Consider the following 11,607-nt stretch of genomic DNA (forward strand, 5'->3'; position numbering starts at 1 on the left):
CCTCTTAGATGTTCCTGGTGCATGTTGTCTCTCTCCTCCTTTATAGTCCTCTTCCACCAATCCCAACTCTGCTACCCACACGCCGAGTACGCTGCTCTCCTCCAATCAGGAGCAGGTCCTACAGTTTATTGGTTGAACTGGAGGCAGCTGTGTAGAAGCTGTTTCTCCCTTCTCAGCGCCATATTGTGGGAAAGCAGATGCATAGAATAAGTCTTAATTCGAGTAACTTAGTCTAGTCCGAGTTGCTCCCAGTTGCTCCCCACAACCTACTATGTGTTAAAGTGCTTAAATATCCCATTTAATCCACAAATCCAAGTAGGAACTTGATTTGCCCACCTTTAAAACAAAACAGAAAGATTGATTTATTTATTTGAAAGGTAGAGTTGGGGATCTTCCATCCACTGGCTCACTCCCCAAGTGGCTGCAATGATTGGAGCTGGGCCAGGCCAACCAGGAGCCTGGACCTCCATCTGGATCTCTCATGTAGGTGGCAGGGTTCCAAGTACTTGGGCTATCTTCCACTGCCCTCACAGGCACATTTGCAGGAAGCTGGATCAGAAGAGGAGCAATCATCCCAGATAGGTGGCAGGAATCTAAGTGCTTGGGCCATCATTTGCTGCCTTCCAGGATGCACCAGTGAGAAGTGGCCAGGAGACCGAGCCACCAGGACTCAAGGTGACACTTCGATATGGGATATAAGCATCCAAGCAGTGGCTTAACCCCCTGAGCCACAATACCTGCCCCCCATCTGTCTCTTATGAACACTAATCCAGAATAATTTTCCCTATTCAGGGTCAAGATTAGTAACTTCATGATAGCCACTCATTGTTTGTTGAATTATTTTCCAACAGTCAAATAAGAGGAAAGCTGGTAAAATGCTTAAATTGGGTATCTGACCTGAAGAGACACTGTACTGTAAATCTCCTGAGAATAATACATTCACAAAAGTATACTTAGGAGTGTTTCCACAACTGAACAATGGATCCATAAATCACTAGAAATAGTTTATTGTTACATTCATACAATATAAAAATAAAAATAATCTGTTCAAATAAAAAATAAAGGCAAAAAAGAAGAGGAGGAGGAGAAGTAGGAGAAACAGGAGAAGCAGCAGAAGAGGAGGAAGAGGAGGGGCAACTGGGGCTCAAACCTGGGCTCACATGGGATGCCAGTGTCTCAGTTGACAGCTTAACCCACTGCACCACAACACCAGCCCCTATCATTGTCTTGCAGAAGAGATAGAGGAAAGTAGCCAAGGTAAGAGTCCAAGTTCCTAAGCACTGTCTGCAAAGTGGGGCTGTACCTCTGGCCAGACTCAATGACTTTACAGCACTTAGTGCTCACTCTCAACAGTTTGCAAGACTATATAGCGTTTAGAGATCAGTGCCTTTTTTTTTTTTTTTTTTGCCCTCAGGCCTCTCAACACTTTTAATTACCAACCAAAGTAAGGAAGGCTCCCAAGCAATTAGTAAACACCCTGCAGGCAGCTTTGAAAAGCTACTTTTTTTTTTTTTTTTTGGACAGGCAGAGTTAGTAAGAGAGAGAGAGAAACAGAGAGAAAAGTCTTCCTTCCGTTAGTTCATCCTCCAATTGGCCGCTACGGCCAGCGCATTGCGCTGATCCGAAGCCAGAAGCCAGGTGCTTCCTCCTGGTCTCCCATGCGGGTGCAGGGCCCAAGGACCTGAGCCATCCTCCACTGTACTCCCGGGCCACAGCAGAGAGCTGGACTGGAAGAGAAGCAACTGGGACAGAATCCGGCGCCCCAACCGGGGTGCCAGCGCCACAGGCAGAGGATTAGCTTAGTGAGCCGCGGCGCAGGCCCGAAAAGCTACAATTTGACAGCCACCTGCCCAGGCCTGGCTTGAGGAACCAGCACTGCTTTCCGAAAAGAACAGAAGCGAGGATTTGGAGCATTCATGTTGTAGGACCTCTGCTGACCCAGAGCAGAAAATCTAGGATCCAAGCTTAAATGATGTTTAAAAGATAAGTTATCATTCCTCAAATGGCTTGACTTATTTATTCTGTGCTTTTAAAGCATTAATTTTGATTAGCCAAAGCTGCAGTTCCTAAAGCATATATAAATGTGGAATTACGTGGTATTTTCTAAAATATTTCAAATTATCTTACTAACTATAGCAAAGAATATATACTAAATTATAAAATGCTGATATAATTTCTATGTATCTTCTACTTGAAACCAAACTAAATCTGAAATATAAATCAGAATCTTGTTTTCAAAAGGTGAGAAGTTAAATTATGGTAAGATCAAACTTTTTTTTTACTCATCTTAAAAAGAAGCATTATACTCACATGTAAAGACCTCATTTTTTTTTTTTTAAGATTTATTTATTTATTTGAAAGGCAAAGGCAGAGAGAGAGAGAGAGTTCTTCCATCCACGGGTTTACTCCCCAAATAGCCTCAACAGCTAGAGCTGGGCAGCTCTGAAACCAGAAGCCAGGAGCCTCTTCCAGGTCTCCCACGTGGGTGCACGGGTCCAAGGACTTGGGGTATCTTCTACTGCTTTCCCAGACCATAGCAGAGAGCTAGATCAGAAGTGGAGCCGCCAGGACTCAAACCAGCACCCATATGGGTGGCTAGCATTACACGAAATGACTTTACCTGCTATGCCACAGTGCAAGCCCCCCCCCTCATTTTTTTTTAAGATTTTGTTTATTTATTTAAAAGGCAGAGTTACAGGGGTGGGGAAGGAGGAAGGGAGAGAGAGAGAGGTATTTTCCATCGCCTGGTTCACTCCTCAAATTGCCACAACATCTAGGACTGAGCCAGATCAAAGCTTCTAGGACCCCCCAACATGAGTACAGAGCCCAAGCACTTGGGCCATCTTCTACTACTTTCCCAGGCACCTTAGCAGGTACCTGGATCTAAAATGGAGCAGCCACAACTTGAACCAGCATCCATATGGGATGCCAGTATTGCAAAAGTGCCACAATGCTGCCCCTTCATTTGTTTGTAGCCTAGCACAGGCTACAACACTGAGAGCACCTAGTATCATGTCCTAAACTTAATTATAACAGAAATTGAGAAAAGTAGTTCTTGTGTATATACACATTAAAAATATGGCCAATCCACAAACATATATATAAACAGTGATCATTTTAATCGGGCAACTCTATATGGAAAATACCAACTGCTGGATTGTTGAGAATCTCCAGGAGGCCCTAACCACCTGCTGGATTTGAGGAACAACCAAAGTGGCTGCCTAGTCCTAATTCAAGGAAAACTATACCATAGTCTCCTTCCCACATCAGAGCAGGTCCCCTTAGCCCTGATTCCAGATCCTGGTCTCCTTTGGAATGTCCTTCCATGCCCTACAATGGCCCTGATATTAGGCCTGACTCCCATACGGCCTTTGACTATGCCACCCCACCCCACCCCAGTCTCTGGACACTGTCTCCAGCTTACCACTCACAATGTCTAACTCTGCAGATTCTAATCTACAGTGTTTCCTTCCCAACAAGACTCCAGGTTTCTCCCTGTGATTTTCCCAGAAGCCCCATTAAGACTTTTTGCATGTTGGTAAGCATCCTGGTCCAAACCCTGGTCCTCTACACCTGTTATTGCATCTAACAGCCCAAGAACATTGCCAGCTAGAACCACCCCCATAGTGTTCTGAGGAAGAACATGGATTTCAGAGCCTGACCACCTGTGATAACCACCGGTAAATTACTTAGCCTTCCTGTGCCTCCATGTCCTCATCTATAAAATGGAAACAATAACAGCAATCTTACCTTCTAGGGTTTTTGTGAGGGTTAAATGAAACATATGGAAAGCTTCTAAACAATGCTAACTGCTCTTACTAATAGTACATGGAACTTGGTTCAGAATTAAACAGGTCTCTATACAATGAGAAAATCTGGAAGACAGACTCACATTAAAAAGGGGTGTTACCAAGCTTTTAGTTCTTCTATGGAAAAATTAACAAAACAGCTAAGAGCCTGCCTCTACTTTTCACTTAACTCACTAATAATTAAAAAAAAATAATAACTTAGGAGTTGAGTCATGTTTAACTATATTTTTCTTATGTTATACTGAATAAGAATTTTCTAATCATTTTATATCCAGTCTAAATCCCCATAAATTTGATGAACAGCACATATCATACAAATCATACAGAGAGAAAAACTCAGCCACAGAGAGTGCTTGCTAGGGGTCTACTAATAAGGAAATGCAAAACTCAGACTGTAACTCTGAACTGGCTTTTGGAGTATTTTGGGAAATCAAACGTACATTATTTAAAAAAGAAAAAAAGTCTAATAATTCTTTCATTTTCTCCCAGGTGTGGATGTGGAGAGCTTGGACTTGGGGTCAGACATCAAAACCAGATCCCAGCTCTGCCACTTACATGCTATATGATCCTGAGCAAGTTAGTTAATTTTTCTGTGCCTCAGCTCCCTCATCATTAAAAACAGGATCAGGCTGATAATCACGGTCAGCATTAAGTGAGATATGACATGTAAAGTGCTCAGAACATTGCCAGCCACGTAGCAAGCACACAACTCATGTGAGCCATTGTTATGAGCCAGCAGTCAATGCTACACATCTGGTGCCTAGGAACAATTTCCACCTCCCACGGAGTCAGAAGACACTCATCACTTCATACAATCATCTCTCTCCTAATCCCCATCTGCTTGGCATTTTAACTGTACCCAGCAGTTCTCTGCCACACAATTCTGTCTCCTCCGCCAGACAGTGAATTACTTAAAAGAGGAAAGGCTCTGACGTCCCCTGGTTCCTCACCACTAGAACTGATCCTGGCACTAAAGAGATCCTCCAGCAATGTGTAATGAATAAATGAATGCTAACTGATTCAGATTTTTAAAGAGTTTTACATTTCAGATGCTTCTAGAAACTGACTCCGTAAGCCATTGTTAAAAAGCATCATAGGAGCATAAGCAAATAGTTGGCTGAAGGAAGAATGGTACCAGCTTCCCATTGTTCGCACCTCCCTGAACATTTCAACACCAGCATGTCCCTCCACCACATACCAAAGACAAAGAGACAAAATCCATCCACTTTGAAATACAATAGTCTAAAGTAAATGCTGGCTAAAACACACACACACACACACACACAAAAAAAAAAAACCTTTTCTTAAATAAAAGTATGCTTCTGAAATCTTACCTTGTCTCATGAAGGCAAGGGCTTTTTCTCTTAAATTATCTGTCAGTTGTCTCTTTTTCATTAGATAATCCAAAACATAAATATTTGGAGCAAAATTTATCATGTTCTGTTCACCACAGCCAGAAGGCATCTGAATCAGTGAGGCTAAGCCACTGATGGATGGACCAAGAATGTCTCCTGCAAGCACAAGACATTCAGTTCATTAGGTAAAGAGGAACTGTTACCTGCTGATGGCAGAGCCGTCCACGGTGTACAGAAGGCGCCTGACACTGGAGCAATATGATCAGTCCACATCTTGGAACAGAGCCTACACTTAACATCAAGCTTTTAGTAAGACTGATTTAAAAAAATAATGTAGTGATACTAAATTTGTAGATTTCATGACAAAGTAAGAGACTTTCTGCTCAGTTAAAAAAGATGTGGCATAAATTAGGCAAAAATAAATAAATTTTTTTAAAAATCTTTTAAAAAATTGACCTTTAAAAGATCATCATTCTTATATAGGAAAAAATATTTCATTTCAATATTCTTACATCCACGGACTGTATTCTTTAATGCACTACAAATACTTGAGAAATGCTATTCGTAAAATAGCAGGGATTGCAGTGTTTCTCAATCTGTTCTATTTAACAAAGTAGAATAAACAAATATAACTATTTCAACAAATCTCAAGATTAAAAAGAATTAGCATTATTCTTCAAAATTAGTAATCTAAAAGTGAACAAAATATGTGCCTCAAAGACTCTTCTGCTCACCTTCTATCAGCATGACTCAAGGAAACTAGTAAAATTTCAGAAATATGGACGCTAAATTCTAATTTTGACCCCACTGTTGTTAAGCTGTAACCTTAAGAGTTAAGACTAACCTTCTATGTAATTTCTTTTGAAAATTGGCAATACAGCGAAGTCCAAATACCTAGTGAAAATCTGATCCTAAAAAACTGAGTACAAAAAAAATAGAGGTAGACCTCTTTCATATGAATTTGCCACAGCCAAGCCAGCATTTTTTAAACTTTAGGTGTTAACACAGAGGAGGAATAAGCAGAAATTATATTATTGTCACTGTAAGTTATACTTTTAACATTCAAAGTGAACATAAACATATACTCATAAAGTTAAAAGAAACAAGCTAATATGCATATATTCATGGTGACCAAATAGGTTTTTTTAAATGACATAGAAAAATAAACTTGAAAATCCATTATTTACATCATGCACAAAAGATCTCAGAGTATTTATATGACCATATATAAGACTCATTCCTGTATAAGGAGTGGCAGTATACACTGAAAATTAAAGGATTCCTCCTTTTGGGTGTATAGCATGTATGTATGTATGAATTACTGCATCCTCCAGCATCCCAACACTGCAAAATTTATTTTCTTGCATCCCAAATTGGAGTGCCAGTTCGAGTCCTGACTGCTCTGCCCTTCTGTTCCAGCTTCCTGCTAATTTACCTGGGAACCACTGGATGATAGTCCAAGTGCTTGCATTTCTGCCACCCAAATAGGAGGCCAAGATACAGTGCAGGCTAGCATCTGAATCAGTAATCTGAGTTAAGCAGATTGCCAAAAAAAAAAATAAAAAAAAGTGTGTGGACATCATCCAATCCATTGACATTTGACATCGGAATAGGAAAAAAGGTGGAGGAAAGAGAAAGTCACCCTTCTTTTCCTGCCTCACATTTCATCTCATCCCCTTCTCTTGGAGTGGGATTAGCATCACTTGGTTCTCAGGCCTCTGAATTCAGCCTGAATTACACCACTGGCTTTCCAGGATGTCCAGCTTGTAAATGCAGATCATGAGACTTCTCAGCCTTCATAATGGATGAGTGAATTCTTCATAAACATATACCTAATCTGCAGTCGTTTCTCTGGAGACCCTCACTCATACTTCATCTGTATAAAAGATAGGTTTAATTCACAATGTAACCAGGAGAGGTGACTAAAGTCAGTGGGTAGGTTTGTGTTGTAAAGGTTACTAACATCTTTCACAGAGAACTGCTCTAAGCAGTAGATCTCCCAATCCATGGTTATCAAAATCACTCATAGAACCTTCTCAAGATACAGAAAGTGTCTTCAAAAAGTTCATGGAAATGAGTATTATGGAAAAAAACAATGCATGGATTTCAAAAAGCCTTTTGTACCAAAACAAATCTTTTAATTCTATTTTTCTAGTCCCCGCATACATCCTTAGCCATAGCCTAAGAGAATCTGACTTAGTAGGTTTAGAGCAGAGTCCAGATACTTGTCAAACAAAGCTCCATAGAAGATTCTGATATCCACCAGTGGTCATAAAGCCACAGAAGCCTGAAGCTCTGTGCTTAGAAATACAGAACACAGAGGAGCCTTGCTATTCATGGTGCGGCCTGCAAACCAGAAGTATCACTACCACTTGACAGCTTGTTAGATGTGCAGAATCCCATGCCCCACCCACACTTATTAAAATGAATCTTGTTTTTAAACAAGACCGCAAATGATTCATAGGCACATTGAATTTTGAGAAGAACTGGCCTAGCACATATAATTTACTAGCCTTTCTATTGTAATCAGCAGTTGGGACCAAATAAACTCTTTTGCAATCTCTTCCTAATAGGACTAAATAAGAAAATGTGACTCTAAATAAAAGAACAATATGGGGAAGAGAGGGCTTCAAAAAGTTGGTGGAAATGGAATGGAAAGATATGGCCATGAATATCGTGGAGATCCTCTCATATACACTACAAACAAATAAACCAGTAGGATGAGGCTATATTCTATTCTTACCTACTACATTGATCTGAACTCTTTCACTGCCACTGACTGTGTCAGGAGGAAATGAGAAACTCCAAGTTTTTGTGGTACTTCGCAGTTTTGGGTCAGTCAAGTCCATTAAGATGGATTGTGAATACGATTTTTCTATTCCTTCAGCCTGTTGAAAAAATGGAACACAATTAACATGGTCCTTATTCATCTACTTATAGAGAACTATGTGCAGATATGAAGACAAAACCTCTGGCCTGTTGTGTCTATAGTTTTTGTACAGTTAGGTAAATGCCATTTCTTGATTCTTATTCAAATCTGTTAAGTGATTACTTCCTAGTTAAATCAGACAAAACATTTCATGGAATGGCTGTGGAAACAGAAAAGTTAAAGATGAAAATGAGGGCTGGCCCTGTGGCATAGAGAGTTAGAGCCGCAGCCTGTAACCCTGGCATCCATGTGGGTGCTGGTTTAAGTACTGGCTGCTCCACTTTGGATCACACTGGGATCCCTGCTGATGCACCTGGGAAATCAGTAGAAAATGGCCCAAGTCCTTGGGCCCCTGTACCCACATGAGAGACTGGGAAGAAGTTCCTGGCTCCTGGCTTCAGATCAGCGCAGCTCCAACTGTTGCAGCCAATTGGGGAGTGAACCAGCAGATGGAAGACCCCTCCCTCCCTCCCTCCCTCCCTCTCTCTCTCTCTCTGCCTCTCCTTCTCTGTATAACTCTGACTTCAAATAAATAAATAAATCTATCAAAAAAAACTTACGGAATACAGCAAAGGCAGTGTTAACAGGAAGGTTTTAGCAACTGGTGCCTACATGAAGAAATTGGAAAGTACCAAATAAATGAGTTATCAGGCTGGCGCCATGGCTCACTAGGCTAATCCTCCACCTGTTGCACCGGCACACCGGGTTCTAGTCCTGGTCAGGGCGCCGATTCTGTCCCAGTTGCTCCTCTTCCAGTCTAGCTCTCTACTGTGGCCCGGGAAGGCAGTGGAGGATGGCCCAAGTGCTTGGGCCCTGCACCCGCATGTAGATCGACGCAGCGCCAGCCATGGTGGCCATTTGGGGAGTGAATCAATGGAGGAAAACCTTTCTCTCTGTCTCTCTCTCTCACTGTCTAACTCTGCCTGTTAAAAAAAAATAATAATAAATGAGCTATCAATGCATCTTAAGGACCTAGAAAAACAAAAAAACCAAATCCCATATTACTATGAGGAAAGAAATAATTAAAACTAAAGAAAAATAAAATTGAAATCAAAAAAATGACAAAGCATCAGTGAAATAAAGAGCTGGTTTTTTGAAAAAATTAAAAAAATTTGATGCAACTCTGGTACAAATAACCAAAACCAAAAAATGAGGAAGAAGACTGAAATCAATAAAATCATAGATGAAGAATGAAATGTAACAAAAGACACTACAGAAATAAAAAGAATCATCAGGAATTACTAAAAAGAGCAGTGTACAATAGGAATGCCAAAAAAAAATGGAAAACCTAGAAGAAATGGATAGATTCCTGGAAACATACAATCTACCAAAATGGAGTCATGAAGACACAGAAAACCTAAACAGACCAATAACCAAGACAGAGATTGAACCTTCCCTCTAAAAAAAAAAAAAAAAAAAAAAAAAAAAAAAAAAAAAAAACCCGGGACCGATGGCTTCACTGTTGTATCCTACCAGATACTTAAAAAAGAACTCATTCCAACTGTTCTCAAGCTATTCAAAACAATTGAAAGAGAGGGAATCCTCTCAAAATCCTTTTGTGAAGCCTGCATCACCTTAATACCTAAACCAGAAAAAGATAGAACCTCTATGCTCAATATCCCTGATGAACGTAGATACAAAAATCCTCAATAAAATATTAGCTAATCAAATCTAACAACACATCAGAAAGATCACCCAGACCAAGAAGGACTTATCCCTGGGATGCAGGGATGGTTCAACATTCACACACCAATAAATGTGATACATCACATTAACACACTGAAGAGCAAAAACTATCTGCCCATATGGGATCATATCCCTGGTAGTGCGAATGTAAACTGGTATAGCCTTTGTGGAAGACAATATGAAGATACCTCAGAAGTCTGAATATAGACCTACCACAAGATCCAGCCCTCCCACAACTGGGAATTTACCCAAACTAAAAGAAATCAGTTTATGAAAGAGTTATCTGTAACCCCCACATTCATTGCAGCTCAATTCACAAAAGCTAAGATACAGAATCAACCCAGATGTCCATCAACTGTTTATTGGATAGAGAAATTATGGTATACATTCACTACAGAGTACTACTCAGCTGTAAAAACAAATGCAATCCTGTGTTTTCTAACAACATGAACACAACTGGAAACCATTATGTTTAGTGAAATAAGCCAGGCCCAAAAAGACAGATACAATATATTTTCCATGATCTGAGGTAACTAATAGAGTACCTAAAATGTAACATATTGGAGTAAAACAGACATTTTGAGACTCAATGATTGTTCACAGCCCTTGTCTCTTCTGTTGAGAACAATGGTTTGTTTTTTTTCTTCACACTATTTGTTGAACTCTTTTAGTGTAGGGTTAACTTTACTGTCATTTAGTAAACTGATAGATCTTTGTAAAAATTAAGAGTGGGAATGGGAAAGGGAAGGAGGAGGAAGAAAGGCTGAAAAATAGGTGGAGGGAGGTTAGGGTGGGAAGGATCACTATGTTCCTAAGTCTGTATATACAAAATAAATGAAACTTGTATAACTTAAATAAATTTTTAAAAAAATAAATAAAGCTCTCCTAAGAGTTAAAAATAAAGATGAAAATAAGATGAAAAAAACCTTCTGAGGAAGATCCTATAATTATCCAAACAGACGGATTAAATATATTATCCAAACTTATATTTGACAGGGCTTGAATCTGCCCCAGAAAACAAGTGCTAATCCACTATGCTGAGTAGCTGTTTTGTATGGAATGCCTTCTCTGAAAAAATCATAGAAACTCTTCACCTGAACTGTATTTTTCACTTTATGTTTCTGTGTGGGAGCAAACTGTTGAAATCTTTACTTAATGTATGCTAAACTGATCTTCGGTATATAAAGAGAAACGAAAATGAATCTTGATGTGAATGGAAGGGGAGAGGGAGTGGGAAAGGGGAGGGTTGCAGGTGGGAGGGACGTTATGGGGGGGAAGCCATTGTAATCCGTAAGCTGTACTTTGGAAATTTATATTCATTAAATAAAAGTTTAAAAAAAAAGGAATTCTAAATTTCTAGAACCTTATGTCAACTTCAGCATGTCTTACCATGGTCCCATTGTGGCACAGTTTGTAGATGTAAATGACTATGACAAAGACTTTATAAGGGAACCTTTGCACACTAAGTGGAAATGTAAAGTTGTACAGCCATTGTGATGAAAACATACAGAATTTCTTCAAAAAAGTCAAAATAGAACTACCATATAATCCAGTAGTCCTACTACTGGGTATATATCCAAAGGAAATGAAATCGGTCTGTCAACAAGACATCCGCACTCTCATGTTTACTGCAGCACTATCCACAAGAGGCCAAGAAATGTAAACTATCTAAGTGTCCATCCACTGGTGCATGGATAAAGAAAATGAGGTACATATACACAATTATATGCTTTTGAGCCATAAAAAAGATGAAATCTTGACAATCTTGATAGCACAGATAGAACTGAATAAATAGTCTGAATAAATAGTAATGTTAAGTAAAATAAGT

At 39.7% G+C, this 11,607-nt stretch overlaps 1 protein-coding gene across 1 annotated transcript in view; it reads right to left on the reverse strand.

Moving 5' to 3' along the window:
- CD109 (CD109 molecule) overlaps positions 1-11,607 on the reverse strand; it is a 168,114-nt gene that overhangs the window by 33,036 nt on the left and 123,471 nt on the right. Inside the window, exons 22-23 of the mRNA XM_070073883.2 lie at positions 7,908-8,052; positions 5,144-5,320 (exon numbers count right to left, since the gene is read on the reverse strand). Coding sequence (XP_069929984.2) covers positions 5,144-5,320; positions 7,908-8,052 — 322 coding nt within the window. The remainder of the gene's footprint in view (positions 1-5,143; positions 5,321-7,907; positions 8,053-11,607) is intronic.

This window comes from Oryctolagus cuniculus, chromosome 5 (genome assembly GCF_051225735.1).
Source record: "Oryctolagus cuniculus isolate XC-2025 breed Fujian yellow rabbit chromosome 5, ASM5122573v1, whole genome shotgun sequence".
Taxonomy (NCBI): domain Eukaryota; kingdom Metazoa; phylum Chordata; class Mammalia; order Lagomorpha; family Leporidae; genus Oryctolagus; species Oryctolagus cuniculus.